The sequence below is a fragment of the Peromyscus maniculatus genome, chromosome 6 (assembly GCF_049852395.1).
Source record: "Peromyscus maniculatus bairdii isolate BWxNUB_F1_BW_parent chromosome 6, HU_Pman_BW_mat_3.1, whole genome shotgun sequence".
NCBI classification, from domain to species: domain Eukaryota; kingdom Metazoa; phylum Chordata; class Mammalia; order Rodentia; family Cricetidae; genus Peromyscus; species Peromyscus maniculatus.
In genome coordinates, this window is record NC_134857.1 from 74,509,945 (window position 1) to 74,527,245 (window position 17,301).

A 17,301-nucleotide genomic window follows, 5' to 3' on the forward strand; every position below is an offset into this window, starting at 1 on the left:
GGTTCTGCTGCCTATAGTCCAAGCATCACTGGGAGGAGCCATCGGATCCAGAGAGATCACTGGCAAGTCAGCCTAGCTAGCCTAACTGGTGGGCTAGTTCAGGGAAAGACCCTATCTCTAGACAGTAACACAGAAAATGACAGAGGAAGGCACTTGATGTGCTGCTCTGGCCTCAGCATATTCGTGTATGGGCATGCACACTGCCACATTTGAGTGCATGTTACACACACACCCTGAAACCCCAAAGATTGAGCCCCTGGACTACTTAACATGACCAGTTTGCAGGACAATGAACATGAGAACTCACCCACCTTCCAGGAAGGCAGTGTTCTCCCAACTCTCCCAAGACAGAAGGTCCTATGCTTTAGACCTTTTTAAACTCACTATGCATCACTGTATTTCTTGCTTATTCATGTCCTTTAAAATATCCTCTGTAATACAGTGGTAAATATTAAGTTTTTTGAGCTCTGTGAGCAATTTAAGCAAATTACTCAAGCAGAAGCAGTGTATGTGGTGGGGAGGGCCCTGGTCATGGGAACTTCAGTTTGCAGCCAGCTGTTTAGCAGTTTCAGAGGACTTGTAACTACGTCTAAAATGGAGGCAGTTTGAGGAATTTAGCCCTTGATCTCTGAGATTAACATTTCCACATAGATAGTGTCAGAACTGAATTACACTTAATGATGCCTGGGGTGGTATCCACTGAAGAATCACACACTTGCTGGTGGGAGAAACTTCTCTGCCCCTGACATCACAGAAGTCTTCTGTGTTGACTATGATAGGAGAACATAGCAGCAAAAAAAAAAAAAAGGGTATCTTGCTTTTCTCAGACATACAGCATATATAATACTGCTTTAAAAACAATGAACACATATAGTCATAAGACTCATCTTGTTGATTAAAAAAACAACTTTTAAAAAACTCTGGCATAACTCTAGCATTTGTCTCCTATGAAATGGGATACAGTGTACTGTGTTACTCAGAGCCAAGGAGTCACACTGAATTGTCAAATTACCACCTATCTACATACCGAAAAAGAAATCGGCTTTTAGAAGGCAGACTTGTTTACCTACCTGATGAAAGAAGTATGTAACAGCAAGGTCATTGTCATTTAAGAGGATTTCTTCTTCTGTTGTAAAGAGCCACTTGCGAACGGTCAGGCAGGTGCCTGGTACAGCAGACGTATAATTCTGGACGTAGAGTTTATGAGGAAATTCGTTAGGTGCCAGCTTACGTACTGAAGAAGACAAAATAAAGAAAGCTGAAGTGGAGAGGTATATAGGAGTTTCTTTCCCAAGCAGAAACTGTACAAGGCAGACCAATATAGTAGTTGTCATTAATTACAGCATCAGCTCAAACTCATCAAGAAACTCTAGCTCAAGAACACATACCTGCAGATCCAGCCAAATCTACCCTTTCTAAGGAAGACTCTGGCCAGTAAGGCAAATGACTGAAATCTACTGCTTGAATGGCAGGTCTTTCAGCTGACATGACTGCAAAGTGTACCCACTCCAAACTAGTTAAAATGCCTGCCTGCTAAGTTACCAACATCAGTGGACAGACACGCTATCCACCAATGTCTTCAGAGCAGCCTCTCCTCTTACCCAGCTGGGGGACATCTGGAGTCTCTTCTATGGCCACTCTCAATGTACTGCATTTATTTGTGCAGGACTGAAAAGTACTTCTTTCTCACCTACTCCCCAAATCCTAAGGCAGTTGCCACAGTCCAGGCATCTTCTGAGCAGCTTCCGAACAGCCTGGCTTCACTGGGCTGGGATTACAGGCACGTGACACCACACCCAGTTTACTATTTCTAATCCCTACACTGGCTCCTAAGGCCTTTCTAACACTACAAAAGACAGACTCAATATTTCCCCTTTATAGAGAGTGAGGCTAAAGCTTTGAAAGGATAAGATTAAAATCCAAGCATCCTGGCAGCCTACCAATTCTTTATAACACAATTTCTATCTGTGTATCAGGCCACTGAGAATTGGGAAGAAAAATACTAGGAAGATGGTTGCTCCCGAGGGATTCAAGTTGCTGTAGACTGACAAAAGACAATGATGGATGGACAGTGATCAGAAACTCTTTACAAGATCTTCCCAGTCTGCTTGCTGAAGGCAGTAGTAGTAAGTGGGCTCTGTTCTCATCCTTACGCTCTTCTTTGGCAAAGCAGTTTCTGTCCAAGAGTATTAGACTAAAACACCCCAAACAAAATAGAGTAACAGACATTAGCACTTACCAAAGGAATGATTGATCACTTCAAATAAGGCAAAGTAATTCACTGTTGTACTGTCCATGCCAACCTTTGCTGCAATAGCCTAAAGTTTAAACATGATAGAACTGTTTCAGGAAAAGTAACTTCAGACAATACTATGGGGACAGGTAGATGTATGAGAAGGGAAAGGGAGACACTCTGCATCCTGGCTTCATAAAAGCCACCAAGGCCCACAACTATCCTTAAGGTACACACGTGCACACATATGAATGAATCCAAATACAGCTGCCCTCTGTGAGCATCTCTCTTCCAACACAAGCTGACAATGTTTCCTCCTTGGTATCAAAGTTCCTTTTTAAAATATGAATTAATTCCACAAAGGTATTTTTTGAGTTTATTTTACTAATGTGTATGTGTGTGTGTCTGTGTCTGTGTGAATGAATGCCACGTATATTTGGATGCTCACAGAAACTAGAAAAAAACAATGGATCGCTTAGAATTGAGTTCTCTCTCCAGCCCCGACAAAGGTGTTTTATATCATTTAAAGAAATATACTTGATAGGACAGATCATAAAATTAAAACATTTTTTTAAAAAATACTTAAAATATTCACTTTGTTTGTGTATGTGTATATATGTATGTCTCTGTGTATGTGTGTGTGGGGTGAGCTCATGTGGAGGTCAGAGAACAATGTGCAAGAATCAGCGCTGCTCTAAGGAATACTCAGGCTGTCAGGCTTAGAGGAAAAGCCTTTACCCACTGAGGCATCTCACCACACCTAAAAACAGATTCTCTGACACCTAGTTTTACATATTCAGCTCACATTTACTATAGGCTGTTAACACACAAAAATCTCAGCCTTTGATTATTTAAGTATTTTTATTTTATTTTATGTGTATGAGTGTTTGGCCTGCATGTGTATCTGTCTGTATGACTGGTGCTCATGGAAGCCAGAAGATGTAGATCCCCAAAGAATGCAGTTATAGGCAGTTATCAGCAGCCATGTGGGTGATGGGAATCAAACCTGGGTCCTCTGGAAAAGCAGCCAGGGCTGCTAAGCCATCTCTCCAGACCTCTCAACCTTTGATTCTTATTTTCTTGTTTTAGAGACAGGCTCTCACTCTGTTGGTTACATCGGCCTTGAACTCCTAGACTAGAGTGGTCCTCTTACAAGCTCAGCCTCCTAAGTACCTGGAACTATATATATGTGTACATTTCTGTGCTTAATTCTTGGGCTTAAAACATTGTTAATTCTATTCAGAATTCACAAATTATTTTTATTTTTTATTTATTTATTTTTATTTATTTATTTATTGAAGTCACCAATATCTTCACAGAAGTAACCAAACATTGACAAACAGCACACTAAACAAGACCCAATCCTCTCTGGAAACTAAGGCCCTAACATGACAAATGGGAAAGAAATGGAAAGATTTCATGTGCAAATAAATCAAAATGAAATTACGTACAAAACAAAAAAAAGTACACAGCAGAAAACAAAATCAGCTTTTTAAGAGCACTCCCAATATAAGCAAGGTATTCATTCACTAAACAATTCATTAAACAGCTAAAACTGTTCGAAGACTGAACCAAGTATGATTATATCCCTTCTTCCTGGATCTGCTCACATACCCAGCCTAGGTTCAACTGATATTGTGTAGGAACTGGAAATTACAAGTATTCTAAATCACCTTTCTATACGGCACTGGATCAAAACTAGAATACTCTCAGGGTTTACAAAATGGCTTCGAGCTACAAGATTCAGTAATATGATGGAGGAAGGGAGAGTCCAGGCTGGAGAGGTGGTCCAGCAGATACGAGCACTTGCTGTGCTTACAGAGGACATAAGTTTAGTTCCCAGCACCCACACTGGAACTCCAGTTCCAGGATACCCAACGCCCTCTTCTGGCCTTTCCAGATAACTGCAAACAATGTTTATATACATATTCATAGATTATACAAACATATAAAAATTAAACAAAAAATACCCTAGGTTTTTCTAAAGAAACATTGAAAAAAGTAGAGAACAAAACATCTGAAAAGTTGCCAGGTGGTGGCGGTGGCAGTGGCGGTGGCGGTGGTGGTGGTGCACACCTTTAATCCCAGCACTGGGGAGGCAGAGGCAGGTGGATCTCTGTGAGTTTAAAGGCCAGCCTGGTCTACAGAGGAAGTTCCAGGACAGCCCGAGTTTTACACAGAGAAATCCTGTTTTGAACCCCACCCCCAAAAGTAAAAACAAAACTTTTGCAATTACTCCAATATACTCTATTCCTATAAAATTCAAAGATGGCTGGAATCCTACAAATAATCAACTGCCATGGTAATTGCAGATGATTAATGAAGGATAGACTTTCTTGTTTGCTATAAAGGAGTGCTTTGAATAAGTGCTGATAATCAGAAATCTGTCTATCTCCCTGAAAATCTTGATCCAGTTCAGATTAAAGGCAAATAAATGGGCCTGCAAATAGTGATTATACCCAACACCCAGACTGTGATTTTAAATGTTATTTCTCACCAAAAACCAAGACTAATAGAGGAAGGGGTTTATTCTAGATCTAGGCCAAGAAATGTCTAAAGAAGAGACCAAGATATCTTGTTTTAATAAAATACCCCATAGGCTAATGGATAGTACCAAAAGTACACAGGAACAGACATAAAGGAACTTCCTTTGGCTAAAGATGCAACCATTTGAGCATCAAAGAGATAATAACATGCTGTTTATTAAATCACATTTAATTAGAAATTTACCTGTAACTGAAAATAAACTATTAATAAATATTACACTGGACAACACTGGAACCAACTAAAAGATCCATTCTTTACTCTGAAAATTGCCAATAAAGGAAAGAATTTTTTAACCTTTCTTTCCCACAAACTGTTTTTATGACTAAATCAATAGCCTTCACTGACAAGAAAAAGTTACTTACAGAAGAATTCTAGCTATGTGAAAAAAATGAGAGAACTAGAAACCAGCACATTGCAACCTTTCTGAAATTACTGATTAAGGTAACAATTAGCAATGGACAGACTCATCTGGTAAAAGATCAGGAGAAACTCTGCAGTTAAAATATTAGGAAAATGCCACCAAACTACTCATCAATCATGTTACCACTAAAATGGACAAGCAGAGACTGAGTAGTGCCTACTGAGAAGCAACACTTTATATTATACAGCCTAATTATAAAGTATTTGTATTTTGTATTAAAAAATAAAACTTAAATATAATCAAGATTCTAGAATAACTTTCTATTTCTAGAAAATACAGGGAACTAGAAGGACATGATAAATAACCTACAAGGAAACAAGCAGATAAATTCAGCATGATCCAACTTCTGCACACACACAAAAGCAAGGAAGGGAAACTACTTTATATTATAGTAAGTAAAAATTAAGACCAAATATGACCTAATGACCTGTTTCCGTCAGACTTTTAACAAGCCAACTATAAACATTCATTTTGATAACTGAAAAATTCTAACTATGGAGTTAATTAACAATAAGAAATGGTGTTGTTTTAAATCCATAGATTTTGCCCAAAAACAAAATTAAAAAAGCAAAAAAAAAACAAACAAACACAAAATACCCTTAGAAGGAAAAAAGGATACATGGTGTAAATGTGGCAAGATCTTGATAATTATTACTAAATATGACTAATGAAGGAACTGGGAATGTAGTTCAGTGATAGAATACTTCCCCAAGAAGTATGCCCAAGGCCCTGGGTTCTATATCTCACACCATTAAAAAGAAAGGTGGTGGCACACACCTTTAATCCCAGCACTCAGGAGGCAGAGGCAGGTAGATCTCTGTGAGTTCGAGGCCAGTCTGGGCTACAGAGCAAGATCCAGGAAAGGCGCAAAGCTACACAGAGAAACCCTGTCTTGGAAAAAAAAAAAAAAAAGAAAGAAAGAAAGAAAGAAAGAAAGAAAAAGAAAGCATATAGGGAAATTTATGATTCTATTCTGATTCTATATATGTTAAAAAAAAAAAAGGTTTTTTGCAGGGCTGGAAAAATGGCTCTGGAGACAGCGTTTCTTAGTGCAGCCTTGGCTGTCCTGGAACTCACTCTGTAGACCAAGCTGGCCTCAAACTCAAGAGATCCATCTGCATCTGTCTCCCAAGTGCTGGAATTAAAGGCATGTACCACCACTGTCTGACTACATATACCATTTTTTAAAAAGGGGTTTTTACAACAACAAAAAAGGAAGTTAATCCTAACCACTGCACTCTGGGGTATTTACTGTACCTTTCTTTTTTTAACAAGGTTTTGCTGTATAGTCCTGGCTACCCTAGTATTTGCATCATTCTTACCTTCGCCTCCCAAGTGCTGGGATTACAAGTATACAGCACACTCCAATACACCCAGCTCGCATATACCTTTCTTTTAAGAAGGACAAAGCTAATTCACATTAGTCCTATGAATTAGTAAGTGTATTCTGCACATTTTGTATGTATTAATTCATTTAATTTTTTACTTGGCTTCACATCATCCAATGTCAAGTCGACTTGCTCAAGTTTAGCTTACCTGGTATACTTGGTCTGTAGTACTGTTCTTTTTAACTCTGACGGTAACTGTTGTTCCATCCGGTAATGCTACTCTCAGCTCTACATCAGACACACCATTGTAATTCTAAAGGAAAAGAAAGAATTTGCAACCCAGTAAATTTTCACTCTCCTTGCTACATGCTAGCAAAACAATATCTAACATAAGAAACAGGAAGTAAATTCAATTAAAATGAGGAAAAATGAAGTCTTAAAAGTTAATATATTTACAGCTCATAAAGCTGACTTTAGGGTATAGAAGTTAAAATCATGTTCCCATTTCAAAATAGAATACTGTTGAAAAGTCTAGGTGAAACCCAGATGAGATTTTGGTTCACTCTTGTCACCCATTCAGAATTCACAATGGAGAGAAAAAACCAACAGACAGGAGCAGTCTCAACACTGGCTGAATAATTAGGCAGCTAGAGCTGCTTAAGAGATATGCTGACGTCCTTTCTGAACCTTGATATACATCTTTAAAAGGAAAAATGGATGAGACTTAGGGACATAAAATAGTTCCATGCCCAATTTTCTAAGCATAGACTACTCAATTCTTATTCTACTTAATTAAAAACAAACACTTAAGAGTTGGGGATATAGCTCAGTGTGAGAATGCCTACTTACAATGCTTAGGGATCTAGCACAAAAAACAAACAAACAAATAACAAAAACAAAACACCAATCCTCATGGCTTTTGATAATAACATTTTTCTTTTTTAAATTTTTTAGACTTATTTTATGTGTATGGTGTCCCTACATATATGTACATGCACCATGTGCATATCCAGTGCTCACAGAGGTCAGGAACATCTTGGATCCCCTGGAGCTGGAGGACAGGTTAGCTGGGAGCCACAATTCAGTTGCTGGGAACTGAGCCCAGGTCTTCTGCAAGAACACCGAAGGCTCCTAACTGCTAAGCCACTTCTCAAGCCTCAACGTATTTCTCTAATATAGTTTGTCTTTCATCTTTTGGGGGTTTTTTGTGGGGGGAAAGGGGAGAGAGTTTTGCCTTGTAGCCCAGGTTCACCATGAACTCAAGGTGCCTTGGTCTCTAGAATGCTGAGATTATAGGCATGAACCACCATGCCAAGCTTCTAACAGATTTTTGACCTTGTAATTTTTTTTCCTCTTCTATATATTTTTATTTTATGTGCATTGATGTTTTGCCATGGGTGTCCAGTGCCCTGGGACTAAAGTTACACACAGTTGTGAGCTGCCATGTAGGTTCTGGGAATTGAACCCAGGTCCTCAGGAAGAGCAGTCAGTGCTCTCAACAACTGAGCCATCTCTCCAGCCTGACCTTATAATTTTTATTACTGAGAAATAACCATCTAGGAATAAGTTCATTTTCACTGACCATTAAAAATTACTAATCTTTGTCTCTAAAAGTACCCTAAACATTACAATAGTTTCCCTCTGACCCACAGGGGTTATGTTCCAAGATCCACAATGCATGCCAGGAACGGTGGTTGGTACTGAAAACCACAATGGATGCTGTTCCCATCCGCACTAAGCAATTATCATGCACCATGGCTGTAACTTTTATAGTTAAAGGTGCTCCTGCAAAACCAGCATAAATTCACTTTCTCTTGTCCATAATTTCATAGATAGAATGGGCATTCCTACTATAGACCTTGGCAATCTGACCAGGACTCTTTTCCTTACTGCTGTTAAGGAAGTACTCTATGGCTTCCCTTGGGTCTATGAGATTGCTAATACTACTACTCTCCCACATTGAAAGCATCATTAAGGTTTATTTGAATACATCAAGCACTGTGTGTGATACTAGAACAGGCAATCTGATAACTGACCAAACTACTAAGTGACTACCATGCAGGTGGAATATGCAGAGTAGATATACTGGACAGAAGACCATTTAGGTCCCAAGTGGGACAGCACAGAATGACATAAAGCTTTAGCATGGTATTCAGAATGGAAGCTTACAAAGCATTTATTTCTGAAATATTGTATTTTATAGTTTTAGATCATAGTCAACCACAGATAACAAAATAAAACCATGGACAAGAGAGGGCATTATTATATTTTATACCCTTATCAACAAGAAGCCTCTAATCTAGTCAGGGAAACAAGATATATACATATTAAATAACTGATGGACAACACATTAGTATTACATATTCATCCTTCTTTCCAATTAATACTTATTAAGCACCTCCAACATGCGTGACACTGTGGTAAGGCACTGGGAATATAAAGATAATCAAGATTTAGCTCTTACCTACTGGTAGCTCACACACTCTTGTAAGCTAAAAATATAAAGTGACAAACTGATTATATGTATAAAAATTAGAAAATGAGATGGCAATAACATGAGTGGTACTAACTGCAGAAGTTCTTTGTAGGATGAAAAATGGATGACTTGAGTCACCAGAGAAGAAAGACTTCAAAGAGAAGGTGGACTGGAAAACAGCAGACTAGAAACTGCCTCTGCATAGCACAGTGAATGAGTTCACTGTGTCAAAGTAACAAAGAACAGATTCCATTCCAAAGGCAGGAGGAACAGAGCAGGGCATAGCACAAAGGAGTTGATAAAGACAGCTGAAAAGTGCAGAGAGCCAGGAGGGTGCTCAGAGAGAAGTGACCTTTGATCTGTTCTAAAGGACGAGCGGTACAAAACAATGGGCATGGAGGTAAAGTGAGGGGGAGATTCCCTGGAAGAACAGAAACTCTAGGGAATGACATACGGATTAAGGAAATAAAAAGTACTCCAGAGCCAATGAGAGGGTCAGTAGGTTTGCTCTATTGATAAAGGCACTTGCCACTAAACCTGATGACCTTGATGAGTTTGGTCCCCAAAATCTACATGATGGAAAGAACCACTGTTCCCCAAGCTGTCTACCATATTTTGGTATGCTGCACTGCTTGTACAAGCATAGACACAGAATAAACAAACAGATGTTAAAAACATACTTTGTAGGTGTGAAGACGTGTCACAGCGGCAGAGCATTTGCTTGGCATGCATGAGTGTCAAGGTTTGAGTCGTAGCACCATAAAGGAGAAATGAAAGTACTAGAGTACCTGGAATACCGATATATCAGACAATTGGTAGGGATTGATATTAGAGAGGCCAGACCAGGATGTGCCATGTGAGCACCATGTAGGAGTTCAAACTGAATCCTGAAAACTGTGGGCAAGTTTCAAATTTCTGAAGTAGGAAGTGGCAGTGAAACAGAACAGTTCTCTAAGAACCTTAGCAATGAACAGAAAAATGGCTACTAGAAAGAATCAAACTTTGTTTTTTCTTTAACATGAAAGATGAGCCATGCGTTTATTCAGAGACAGAGAAGTAAGGAGGAGTGATGGGGAGTGATGGGGAGGGGAGGGGAGGATTTTAGCATTTTCTCACAGCAGAATTATGGCAGTGAACTTTCAATTAGTCCTGCCACACATACCATTAAGAAGGTTCCCCAACATAAAGGCGACCCTAAACCAGTGCCTCAGGAGCTTTGAGATCAGCAGGCTACTAGGTCACTTCTACATAATTTTACAGCATTCTAAAGGAAGTAAGTTATCACATTTGTTGACGAATCAGGGTCCACCAGACAATGCAGAAATGATCAAAACATTACCTCAGGAATACAGAGAGAAACTTGTATCTCATGAAGAAATACAGTTTACCAACATGAAGGTCCAGAATAACCACTGTGGTTGCCATTTGTCATCAGGTGAAAAAAAAAAATCACCTTTAAAATAACTTCAAAAATAGCAAATGAAGAGGGAGACAGACAGGTAGACATGCAGAGGAACAGTACAGTGAAAAGGAGTGAGTATCTTCTAGCTCCAGCTGGGAGAGAAACAGAAGACTCTCAAGGAAAATGGGTGGAGCAGGAGACCATCACGTTCAAAACCAGCCAGACTCATGTCAGAAGACAGACAAGCATTGCATGCTTTCTCTCAGAGTTTAATACATGTGCAGGACAAAGTGGAAGGGGACCGTACAGAGGCGTCAAACAGGAAAGGGGGTCAGGGGACAATAGAGAAGGATGCAGCAGGAAAGAGACTGTAGCACATTTTTCTCTCCTATGCAGACCCCAAACTCAAATGCATAAATACAAATGGAAAACAAAAGCAGGAGGGACTATTGGAGACAAGGAGGAGACAGAGGGAAGGGACAGGGAGCCTCATGAGGGGGGATATGGACAAAACACAATGGGTGTGCATGTGCATCTGCACATATACATGTGTGTAATTGAAAATACCATGGTGAATTTATTATTTGATAGCATAACTAAAAAGAAACAATTAAGAGAAAAAGAACCCGGCTCTAGGTCTGAAAGGGCAGATATATATGAAAAGGCAATGGAAGAAATATAGTTGTTTGGAGAGCTGATTGCAACTTAACCCACAAACATTATCTCCATTTTTGCCCATGAGAAGCTAAGCAGGAAATTATCAGTGCAGGAGGTGTTCACCTACCTCATCCGATTCTGACAAGAACTCCTGCATGATGTCGCTCTCACCAATGACTCGGATGGAACACACTGTAGAAAACAAAGACAGAATCTAGCATCAGGCCCTAAATCAAGAATATACTAAGGTTTACATTTAAATTGTCAGAGCCGAGCATGGTCATACATATCTGCAATTCTAATAATAGAGAGTCTGGAGCAAAAGGTTTGCTGCTAGTTCAAAGTCAACCTGAGCTCTACGGCAAGACCGGCTATCAAAAAGTAAACAGAAACTGTTTAAATCATCGGCAACAGGCAACTATAACCCAGTATGTAGCCTTAGCATATGCAATCTTAAGGCATGACAAACAATTCACCTAAATGATATAGAGCAGTACAATAAAAGGAGGTACAAAGATGTCGTTTGTTAAAAACAAAAAAAGCATAGCATATTTAAATTTTCATCCTATGGGATCAATTATCATGTCAGAACATAGGGAAAAAGAGGCCAGGGGAGGAGGAGATAGGTCAGGTAAGAATAAACCCAGTGTCAGATTGAAACACAAAGGGAAAAATGTATCTGTTCTAGGACAGCAAGTCAGAGAACATCAGCCAACATCACTGTGGGCAAGGGGCAGGTAACCAAAGACTCAACAGAGCATCTAACTCCACCTACAGAATGATTTAAGAGAGACAGACAGAAAGACAGAGAGGCACACAGAGCAAGACACAGGAAGAGAAAGGAAGAAGAAAGGAAGGGAAGGAGGGAAGCAGGTAACCGAGTAACTAGTTGTCTAAAAAAGGTAGCCCCACCCCAGGATGATGAAGAACACTGACGATTTCATTGCATTTTTTTAAAGTACCCTATCTAATGTCCCCATAGCGTGTTCAGAGGCCAGTCTCCTTAGGAAAAACAGATAGGAAAGTCCCACCACTTGCAATGTGGGAAACAGTTCTTCAGGAATAAGGGTCACTGCCAAAGTTAGTTTTGTTTTGTTTTAATTTTAGATTGAATTAAGTCAATTAGTCTTTACACTATTATTCTTTTAAACTAATATTCTAAAAAACCTATTGCACAGTGTGGTGATTGAATGAGAATGGCCCCCATAGGCTCATTTGTTTGAATGCTTCATTTTCAGTTGCTAGAACTATTTGGTGGGGACTGGCAAGTGTGGCCTTGTTGGAGGAAGTGTGACACTGGGCTCTGAGGGTTCTAAAGCTTATGCCTCTCCTGCAGATGAAATGTAAGCTCTCAACCACGCACGGCTCCGGCTCCAGCGCCATGCCTGACTGCCTGTCTGCCTGCTGCCATGCTCCCGCCAAGATGGTGGCCAGGACTCACCCTCTGACACTGTAAACAAGCCCCAGTCCAGTGCTTTCTTCTATAAGCTGCCTTGGTCATGGTGTCTCTTCACAGCGATAGAATGTAACTAAGGCACACAGCTAGCAAGCTATACCGCTGTGACATCACAGCCAGGCGAGTGAGTCTCTTCTCACAACCACTAGATTATCTTATTCATATCCGTGTCATTTCTAGAGAAACAAGTATTTCAGTATCCACATCCACAGAATCTCAAGTTATCAGTTGGAAGTTTTAATAATTCTACCTATGGGCTGCTGAGAACAAGGAGACTTTAGATGGCCAACTGCTGAGCAAACCTATACAGGAACAGCTGTAAAAGGAATTTTTATATAGGATACTGCCATGATCCAAGAATCATCAATGAACCATAATATGTATTTCTAGGTAAATATAACTCTATAAATAAAAGTCCACCAAGGACCAAAAACTATTCATTTTTCTGCTATGAGGTCCTCTGCAAATTAGCAAAGCAGGGTACTATCACTGTAGTGAACATGTCAGCCTTGCCTTCGGGGCCCAGATCCTTTACTACTTCTTATCTGAAACATGGCTTCCTTACACTACTGACTTTTAGGAAACACAGCTATGCAACTTAGGAATCAGAAGCTATGCCCACTCAGTATAACAACATTTAATAGACTAGCTTACCTTTTAAAGTTTTGTTTGTTTGTTTGTTTTGTTTTTCGATCCAGGGTTTCACTGTGTGGTCCTGGCTGTCCTGGAACTCGCTCTATAGACCAGGCTGGCCTCAGATTCACAGAGATCCACCTCCCTCCCCATCCTGAGTGCTGGAACGAAAGGCATGCACCATCCCTTTCCCCTTTTAAACATTTTTAAAACTCACATTTATTTATTTGTCCATTTGGGTGGGGCACACACCTACCACTGCAAATGAGTGGTGGTCGGAGGACAACCTGTGTGAGCTGGTTCTCTCCACAAACCATGTGGGTCTTGGGGACTAAACTCAGGTCATTAGATGTGGTGGCAAGAAATCAAGTCTGGCTTACCCTTTTCTAGATATTCTTCCAATCCCCGACGCCGGGCATCTAGCTGTTGTTCTGATAATGAGAATGGCCACTTTCCTGGAAGTCGAGGAAATGTAAAGTTGGCAAACTCTCTTTTTAGGTTTTGGTGCAGGATAGCAAATTCCCGGTACCGCTTAGAACACAGCTGCCGCCCTGCCATGTAAACGTTGTACACCTGGTGAGACAGAAGAATGGGGAAGTCACAGTCATCTAAAGTCAGGTGGGTACTGCTAAGATGTCTTTCTACACACTGCACAAAGAATGTGCACAGCCATTTTAAAAGAAAACTTAATAAACATGGCAAAAGTTCTACACACAAGAGGCTACTCCTTTTGAGAGAGGTATGATCTTATTTTTACCAGTTTCTCCAACATCTAAGTAACTTCAAAGGCAAATGTCAGTTTTTAAGAGTGGATTTATTTTCAGAAAGCCAGAAGTCTCTCAAAACCACTACAAATAAATACAATGAATGAACAAACAAGCTAAGCAGGAAGGAAATAAAAACCTAAGATTTATTATAAAACAGTATGACTGACGTGTGTAGCCCAGACTAGCTAGCACTACAATCAATGTCAAAGGTAGTCAGAGAAGCCGGGCAGCGGTGGTGCACACCTTTAATCCCAGCACTCAGGAGGCAGAGGCAGGCGGATCTCTGTGAGTTCGAGGCCAGCCTGGTCTATAGAGTCCTAGGACAGCCAGGACTGTTTCACAGAGAAATCCTGTCTTGGGGGGCGGGCGGGGGGGGGGCGGGGGGAGTCAGAGGACAAACTTGTGGGAGTCAGTTCTCTCCACCATGTGGGTCTCAGGCAAAGTCAGGTTTTCAGGCTAGGTGGCCTTTACCTGCTTAGTCATCTCCTCAACCCTATGGTTGTTCCCATTTTATTTCTTCTCTCATTGATGGTATTGGGTTATTTCTGAGTTTAGCTAGCAATGTGAACAATACTGCTATAAATGTTTGTATACATGTCTCCTGTTGTACACACCGATATGGGAACTGAACTGAGGCTTCAAAGAGATGTGCATTTAACCTCAGGAGACAGTGTCCTACTAAGCTGTGGGATTTTTAACAACTTACACTCCTTTCCTTAGCGTCTAAGGAAAAAAACCCTTTTAGGGGCTGGGAAGGAAGTATAATTGGTAGAGTGCTTGCCTAACATGCAGGAACACTGAATTCCTAGCATGAAGAACTGCACACCAGAGAAACTAGGCATTGTGGGACATAACATAATCCCAGCACTCAGGAGATACAGACAGAGTTCAGGATCACCCTCAGCTATATAGCAAATTCAAGGCCAGCCTGAGATATGTGAAAAGAAATGTATTTCTGTTGATAGAATGAATAAGAAAAAACTCAGAATGATCCTAATTTATTTTTTCCAAGTTACTAGCCAGGACAGTTGTCCCTTTGTCAACATGACACACAAATATGTCACTTACTAAGGCCTTTCTTGATCATTCCCAAGAGCTCATATTAATATCAGCATCACAATCTAAAACATTCCAACTTTTAAAAGTCCACAGTTGGCTGGGTACACCTTTAATCTCAGCACTCAGAAGCCAGAGGCAGACAAGTCTAGTGAGTAAGTTCCTGGACAGCCAAAGCTGCATAGAGAAACTCTGTCTCAGGAATAAAAAATTTAAAAAGTCCTGCCGTCTTTAAGAGTTCAGTCTCTTTAAAACATCCAAAGTGTCTTTCAACATTCAAAACTTCCCTGTGATGAACATTTTTTCCTGTATCTTTTCTCGTAAAATACCAATTCTTTTTTTTTTGGTTTTTCGAGACAGGGTTTCTCTGCGTAGCTTTGCGCCTTTCCTGGAGCTCACTTGGTAGCCCAGGCTGGCCTCGAACTCACAGAGATCCGCCTGGCTCTGCCTCCCGAGTGCTGGGATTAAAGGCGTGCGCCACCACCGCCCGGCGTAAAATACCAATTCTTGTGGTTCACCTACTGTCATCTTAAATCTGTGTGCATTTTTCATAGATCTGTAGTCTTTCGTTTTATTTTGAGATGTCTGTTTGCTTCACTATGTTGTCCAGTTGGTCCTAAACTCCTGAGCTCAAGTGATTCTCCTTTTAGGGCAAAGGAACAAGTCACCACTTCAAGCTCTGTATGATTTTTCCACTGGGATTTTGTTTGGTTGTTTTTGAGACAAGGTCTCAATGTGTAGCACAGGCTGGCCTCAAACTTGAGATTCTCTTGCCTCTGCCTCCCAAACACAATGTGATTACAGGTGTGTACCACCACGCCCAGCTTTTTGTTGTTGTTCTTGACAATCTTTTTCACTTGTGCTCAGTGTGAATATCCTCTCCCATTTTTCACTGTTATTTTTACTTTATTTAAGGGTCTTTTGAATAATAAAAGCTCTTAGTTTTATTCATTTATTTATTTGATTTTGTTTTGTTTTGAGTGTCTTTGTTTTGTGATGGCCTCATATAGCCCAGGTTGGCCTGGAACTCACTATGTAGCTAAAGCTTGCCCTCAACTTCTGATCCTACTCTTTCTCTCTCTCTAGGGCTGGGCCACCATACCTAGCTCAGATTACAACCCTTTATTCCTTGCTAACAATTCCACCAAGAACAGCAAAAAGCTCTGAATTTTAAAAGTGTAGTTTATCACTCTTCTTCACAAAGAACACTTCTGTGTCTAAACAAACTTTTTTCTACACACAGATTTGAAACTTAAGTAGAGTGTGGTAATGCATGCACTCAAGAAATAGAGGCAAGGGGATCACTGCAATTTCAATTAAGGCTAGTCTGGTCTATACAGCAAGTTCAAAGCCAGCCAGGAATCCATAGTGAGACTCTGTCTCTATAAAGTGGGGGAAAAGATCTAAAATCTATTTGCCAATATTTATTATAAGAACTTGTGATTTTTCTCTAATATGGAGTTCTACTGGCAATTTTCTCATTTTTTTCCTTTTTACTTTTGATATTTCTTTTGAAGTCAAGAATATTTAAATCAATTTTTAATTGTTTCCCCTAAATACAAATATAGGCCACCCAAGCTGCATGTCCTCAAGTGGTCTGTATCAACCACTCACTATAAATAATAGAAAACTGGACACAAAACAGGAAACGACTCTTTTCCAGTCACGGGACAGCAAGCAGTTAGACCTGTGATCCCTAAGAAGAGGGAAAAAGTAAGATGAGCACCACAGCTCCTTGGCTCTCTGCCTGGGTAACTTCGAAAGCAAGGCTCAAGGAGGCTACAAGAACCAAGTGTACCGCGTGCACAGAGGCTGAAGCAGCTGGATCTGTGGGGTTGAGCGTACACAAGGGTGCTTAAAAACAGGCAGGCTCCAGAAACCCCCGCCAGGCCACCTTGACTTCTGAATGAACAGCAATCCAAGGAAAGAACTCTCACTAGGGGAGTTGTAAATGAACAACTCTCAGAGTTCACACTGGGTTTAGAACAATTCAACTTTCCTCCAACCAGAAAAACTAAACAGAATTCCCTCAATTTCTTGGAGTTTAAAAAACAGCTCAAAAGGCCTGCTCTAGGAAGGAGACTAGATTAGTTCTAGACTATGAGCTATTCTAGCTAGGGAGATATATATATATATATATATATTTCATACAGCTTGTCCAGCATACTCAACATTAACTTTATGAATTACTATGTTTTTTTTAAAGCTATACAATGCCAGGTATGTTGGTGCATGTTTTTAGTCCCAGCATTTTGGAGGCAGAGGCAGGCAAGTCTCTGTGAGTTTGAGAGCAGCCTGGCTTACATAGTGAGTTCCAGAACAGCC

At 40.2% G+C, this 17,301-nt stretch overlaps 1 protein-coding gene across 3 annotated transcripts in view; it reads right to left on the reverse strand.

Annotated features, from left to right (window-relative positions):
- Snx27 (sorting nexin 27) overlaps positions 1 to 17,301 on the reverse strand; it is a 78,664-nt gene that overhangs the window by 25,763 nt on the left and 35,600 nt on the right. For all 3 annotated transcript variants that reach the window (XM_006994797.4, XM_006994798.4, XM_076574519.1), the window contains exons 3-7: positions 13,534 to 13,726; positions 11,192 to 11,256; positions 6,738 to 6,842; positions 2,240 to 2,318; positions 1,071 to 1,234 (exon numbers count right to left, since the gene is read on the reverse strand). In XM_006994797.4, the coding sequence (XP_006994859.1) occupies positions 1,071 to 1,234; positions 2,240 to 2,318; positions 6,738 to 6,842; positions 11,192 to 11,256; positions 13,534 to 13,726 (606 nt within the window). The remainder of the gene's footprint in view (positions 1 to 1,070; positions 1,235 to 2,239; positions 2,319 to 6,737; positions 6,843 to 11,191; positions 11,257 to 13,533; positions 13,727 to 17,301) is intronic.